General features: G+C 41.3%; 1 protein-coding gene across 1 annotated transcript; it reads left to right on the top strand.

Annotated features, from left to right (window-relative positions):
* The first annotated feature begins 649 nt into the window (after positions 1 to 649).
* LOC121382889 lies at positions 650 to 5,143 on the top strand. Its single transcript, XM_041512568.1, has 4 exons — positions 650 to 1,036; positions 3,470 to 3,560; positions 4,233 to 4,321; positions 4,903 to 5,143. Exons 1-4 carry the CDS (start codon positions 818 to 820, stop codon positions 4,942 to 4,944), a joined length of 441 nt encoding a protein of 146 aa, XP_041368502.1. The 5' UTR covers positions 650 to 817; the 3' UTR covers positions 4,945 to 5,143.
* The last annotated feature ends 1,178 nt before the right edge of the window (positions 5,144 to 6,321 follow it).

Genomic DNA, 6,321 nt, shown 5'->3' with positions numbered 1-6,321 from the left:
CACTGTACGGTGGCCGTGAGGTGACAGTCATCTCACGGTTTTTACCGTCTGGTGTGCCTAGAAAATCGTACGGCAGCCGCAACAACCGTGAAGCCTCCTTACTGTCTTACGGCCTTCGTGAGATGGCGGTACGACGTTCAAAATATCGTACGGCGGCCGTGCAGTGACTTTAGGGCTGCCGTACGATGGCCTAACGGCAACCGTAGAGTTGGCGGCCGCCATACGATCATCTTTCTGAAGAGGTATATATTGCCTGCTGTGACACTAGCCAGATCGTCAAGATGGCCTTGCGATTGCCTTGCGGTCGCCGTGAGGGCGCCTCACGGTTTGTTAACTAGCGCCTTGCGGTCTCCTCACGCATTTTGATTTCATGACTTTTACGATTGCCGTGCGGACCCCGTAACATTTGTTAACACTGCTTCCGCAGCCCGCAAAGCCGTACGATTTGTAAAAATCCCATCTACAAACCGCAGACCGCTGAACCGTGCGGCGGCAGCATTATATGTGACCGAGGCATAAGTCATGTTAATCGAGTGTCAGAAAGCTATTTAATGATAATAACTCGCTGTTTATTTAAATTCGGTTTTGTTTTGGGGTTTTTCACTTGTTCATTACCTGGTTTGTTTGTTTTTTCCTTCCAGAGAAATGCGCACCGTATATTTATTTTCCATTTGACAACACTGTGAAGGACGTTAACGGGAAAACAGCTTCCGGCGGAAGTAACGCTTGGATCAGAAAAACGGACCCGGCCGCTGTCGGGGGAGGAGCGGTATACTTTAACGGACGACGCCAAGTTATCGCTTGGGCCTTGAACAACATGGAGTTCCGGTCGAATTTCACTCTACACTTCCGGTTTAAATTGGACGTTTTGAAAACGGGGGATTCTCAAAGGATAGCGTTGATAGACAACAGCGACTGTGATAAAGAGGCCACATTTGGGATCGCTGTGCTCACGAGCTCGGATCGAACCGGTTCCGTTCATGGAGGATTCCGATTGAAGAACGGAGAAGCAGTGACGATTAATTCGCCAGACATTGTAAGCAACCTCTAGTTTAATCGGACCTGAGGGCCCTGCTTTACATTTAGTGATCTTAGCGCTAAGATCACCTTAAGACCATAAGGTAGCTATGTGCTTAAGGTGTTCTTAGCGCTAAGATAGCGTCGTAAAATTGGCCCCGTTTTACAAAGCGGTTTAGCGTTAAGAACACCTTAAGGCTATAAGATAGCTATGCGCTTAAGGTGTTCTTAGCACTAAGATAACTTACAAAGCGATCTTAGTGTTAAGATCACATTAAGACCATAAGATAGTTATGCGCTTAAGGTGTTCTTAACGCTAACTTCGTAAAGCGGGGCCTGCGGCCCTATTCCACGAAGCGATCTTAACGCCAAGATCATCTTCAGTGTATTATGTAGTTATACCCTAAAGGTGATCTTAGCGCTAAGATCGCTTTAAGGCACGGGTCTCAGATAGTTAAGTGTATGTATGTTGTTTTGGGGCTGATTCTAGCTCGGGTGGCAGAGCGCTCGCCTGGTGTGCTTGGATCAGAGGATCGAACCTCCTCGATGGAACCAGTGTTACACAATCAGTATATCAATAACCGTAGAATGACATTTGCCTTCCTATCTGGGACAATTATTCATTTCTGTTGATAGGAAATATTGTGTGGGTATCCTAAGAAGACTGTATATCAGAGGGTAACTGCTCCACAACCCCCTTCCTAAACACTGTTATGATTAGAAATCATGTGTCAATTTAATATTATTATAAATATTACGGTTCTCACACAAGGTTAACGTTTATTTTACAACCCTGGCAATTAAGGGTTAATGTGTAAGAGGGGAGGTTAATTTTTCAGTATTACAATATTGTTTTAATTAATTAATTACAAGAAGTGATGTAAAAAAAAAAAAAAAATGCACGGCAAAACAAATACGGCAATCTCATTGGCATCGCCGACTTCCGTGGTTAATTGCCAGAGTTGATTTTGCGTATGGATATTATGTTTATCAGCATGAGTAACTGGTCAGAGGTCACTTGGGCCAAGTAAGTATGAGCCATTATTCTTATGTTATGAGTGTACACTTATGGTAGTGTTCGCAGTTTTAGGCGCGGCGTGGATGCTCTGTGAGCACGAAATGTGGAAAATAGAGTCATCAAAACTCGATTATGTGGTCCTCAACAGCAGTGTTTTCAAATTTGTGGCGCTCTTGTTGGTAACCCTGCCCTTCCCATTTGAAAATATCAGGCGAGTGATAAATCTCTCTCTTCATAACCTCCATGCGAAAAACTTTTGAGTAAAGCTTGCATATACTGATTTAAAAAAAGGTTTTGAATACCACACATTGAACAATGACTGAATCAGTAAAATGGTATTGAAACATTGAGGCTGGCTGGGGTTGGGGTTTGTTTGTGTTTTTTCACCAAAACTGCCCCTATTTTGTATTTCAGTCCCGAGTCAGGTCACTGGCTATCCAGAGACCGGACCCGTGATGGACATGCCTGAAACCTTAGTGGTATAGGAGCATGTAAAAATACTCCAAGTCTAAAGCTGTATCCTAGCCGGCCGCGAGCGATGCGAGCGATTATTTTAGAAATCATTGATTTCAATTGCCGCAACCTAACCGCATGCGTGCGACGCGACATATAAATCTCTTGCGTCGCGCGCGTGCAGTTAAGCTGTATTCTAACCAGCCGCGATCGATGCGAGCGATTATTTTAGAAATCATTGATTTCAATTGCCGCAACCTAACCGCATGCGTGCGACGCGACATATAAATCTCTTGCGTCGCGCGCGTGCAGTTAAGCTGTATTCTAACCAGCCGCGATCGATGCGAGCGATTATTTTAGAAATCATTGATTTCAATTGCCGCATCCTAACCACACGCGTGCGACGCGACATATAAACCTCTCGCGTCGCGCGTGTGCAGTTAGGATGCGACAATGGAAATCAATGATTTCTAAAATAATCGCTCGCGGCCGGTTAAGATAGAGCTTTAACTGGCTGGGGTTAAAGCAATTTTTCAAGCGTGCGCTACAATAGCTTTTTCTGAATGTGCATGTAAAACCCTACGACATGACATGACATGCAATTTTTCAAATAGCTAGTTACTATATTTTTAGGTGGACGAAAAAAAAGTATTTCTGAGATTAAATTAAGGTGAACTTGGGCGAGCACGCGCGAACATGCACCTCAGATGTGAAGGGCTGGTAACCGATCACGCACCGCACATAAACTGTATCAAATCCGCGTGTGGGGAAAATGGTCCTAAAACAGACCTGCATTATTTCATTGAAAAGTCAAGGCCAGCTATAGGTCGTAAGTTTGGCTATTTAATCAACAACGAACGATTTTTTAAGTCGGTTTCTGTTCTAATATCTAAACGCAAATTCACATTTTGAACAATTACTATAAAGATATAATATTGACTGTATTTTCATTTGTCATGTTTATTATTAATTTGTTTTTAGTCGTTGGCTACATGGCATGAAGTGGTTTTGCTAAAATTTGGAATGCGAGCTGAATTAAGAGTTGACGGGAAAATATATCCGATTATTGGAGGTATGTTGCAATATTTATAAAACTATAAATAAACATGAATTGAGTTATATCCAGTCGCGGGTCTAGGATGGGGATGGGGTGGGGGTGGTGTGGGGAACATTAATGTAATGTATTTCCATGATATTGATAAACAAGACTCAGCCCTTTCTACACAGGAAAAGTTAATTAGGTAATAAAAATAGGGGACGTATAGTCCTTCCCACAGAGAACGCCTTTTTCATACTATTGAATTTACTATAAGTTATTTATTTCTGAGCCGATTGTTTTCTACATTACACACAAAAATAGTTTACATTTTTTTATTTCTACGTCTTCTTATGTCAAACAAAACTGAAATTGTTAAAAAAAAAAAATTTAAAATGTGTAGGAGGATGGGACGGACTATAGGTCCCTTTGGCCCCCGTCTAAATCTGGACAGCCTTCTTTATTATATGTCAGGCAAGATACAATGTCTACGTTCAATAGATGGATTTTTTTGCGGACGCTCGCTATTTTCCCAGTTTATTATAATTTGTTGTTGTTGTTTGGGGGTGGGGGGATGGGGGGGGGGGGGGGGGAGTGTAGTTGGGGAATATGTTGGGGGGGGGGGGTCTTTGTTTTATTTATTTGTTTCTTTCTTGTTTTAGTTTGTTTGTTGTTGTTTTCCTGACTTTTCTTATTTATCTGAAACAGATTTAGCTTCCGATATAGCCAGAGTGGACTGTTCTATGACTATAGGCAAAGGAACCGGGCTTGTCAACTTCGTGGGCTATATAGATGAGGTAAACACCATTTGTATTCTTTCAAAGTGCAAACTGCCTTATTATTATTATTATATATATCAGTGATATTTAGGGTACTTCATACCATTTAATAGTTATTGGTAATTCAGCTGATGGAAATAAATGAATTAAATATGAATGAACGAATGGATAAATGGATGGAGGGAGGGCAGGATGGATTTGGGTGGAGGGTCGGTAGGATTGTCGATTTGGATTGGAGGGTCCATTTAGGTGAGTGGGCGGGGGAGTTTTGTAAGTATGTTTCATTGATCATGGATGAGTGCGTGGGTGAGAGGATGAGTGAGTGAGTGAGGCAAGGCAAGGCAGACAGGCAGGCAGGCAAGGCAAGGCAAGGCAAGGCAAGGCAAGGCAAGGCAAGGCAAAACAAGTCGCAGCACGGCACGGCATACGGGTAGTCATATGGATGTTTGGATGTTCATACGAATGGTCGAATGGGTGATGATTCCAGGTTACCAAAAGAACAAATAAATCAACAAGCTAAGCGCATGTATACTCATGAATACCTTTGCGACATCGCTGCTATCCTGTTGGTATTATGGGTGTGATTTGTATCTTTTCAGGTCAAGTTTTACAAATGCGTCCCTGACGAATTCCTGAACTGAAAATCCTACTTGGACGCAACGCCGCTTCTTATTTCTCTTGTCTGTTCAACGTCTTTACGTTTTTGTCCTGCAGTTTCGTCGTTGTCTCTCTATGTTTGTTTTTGTGCTCAGACAAAAACTGTTGAAATTATGAAATGACGTCTTTAGAAATATACTGAACGAAAAAAATAAACGCGAGTAAATAAATAAATAAAAATGCCCTGTACATAATGTCCATAGTGTTGATGATCATAATTATATCATATTAATTAAAACAGAAACTCTCTTCTATTAAAGTTTTACATACCCGTGAAAGAGATGACCCATGGTAGATCAATATTGTCTCCATCATATGTTGGAGATAACTTCTAGTTAAACTTGCAATTGGCTGTGACGAGGTCATGGATAGCAGAATACAGTTAGCTCCCTTGTATACCCTGCAATGAGTCTGCTTGTTGTTTTTGCATAGATGCATGTTTGAAGACTATTTATTTGGAATATGAAGTAAATTCTTAAGATTAGTGATAGCCAATGAGGTTATTTTTATAAATTACATTTAATTTTTCACCAGCAGTGCAAATTGCCACCAATCGTAAGAGAAATCGGGCACTCATGCATTTTTATTTATGTCTTTTAGATTGAAATCACAAAACCGCAACATTTTCTTGTCCTTCTGTCTATTTAACATTAACGCCTCAACACATTTTATTATTTTGCACATAATGTTTTTTAATCGATTAATATATAATAATATTTTGTGATTATCGACCAATCAGGCTTCCTTCCAGAGTTACCGGCCTCGGTGGCGTCGTGGCAGGCCATCGGTCTACAGGCTGGTAGGTACTGGGTTCGGATCCCAGTCGAGGCATGGGATTTTTAATCGAGATACCGACTCCAAACCCTGAGTGAGTGCTCCGCAAGGCTCAATGGGTAGGTGTAAACCACTTGCACCGACCAGTGATCCATAACTGGTTCAACAAAGGCCATGGTGTGTGCTATCCTGCCTGTGGGAAGCGCAAATAAAAGATCCCTTGCTGCCTGTCGTAAAAAGAGTAGCCTATGTGGCGACAGCGGGTTTCCTCTAAAAACAGTGTCAGAATGACCATATGTTTGACGTCCAATAGCCGATGATAAGATAAAAAATCAATGTGCTCTAGCGGCGTCGTTAAATAAAACAAACTTTACTTTTTCCTTCCAGAGTTACGTTATGTGGATATCGTTCGTTGCATACGTGAAAGATATATGACACTGTTCTGTCAAACCTCAATTTTCGGGATCTACTTGTCAAGTTATTATTATTATTATTATTATTATTATTATTATTTTAATTTAGAAGGAAGGAAGGAAATGTTTTATTTAACGACGCACTCAACTCATTTTATTTACGGTTATATGGCG

Source organism: Gigantopelta aegis, chromosome 10 (genome assembly GCF_016097555.1).
Source record: "Gigantopelta aegis isolate Gae_Host chromosome 10, Gae_host_genome, whole genome shotgun sequence".
Lineage (NCBI taxonomy): Eukaryota > Metazoa > Mollusca > Gastropoda > Neomphalida > Peltospiridae > Gigantopelta > Gigantopelta aegis.
Note: the sequence above shows the minus strand (reverse complement) of the source record. Positions and strands in the feature narration are given on the sequence as shown.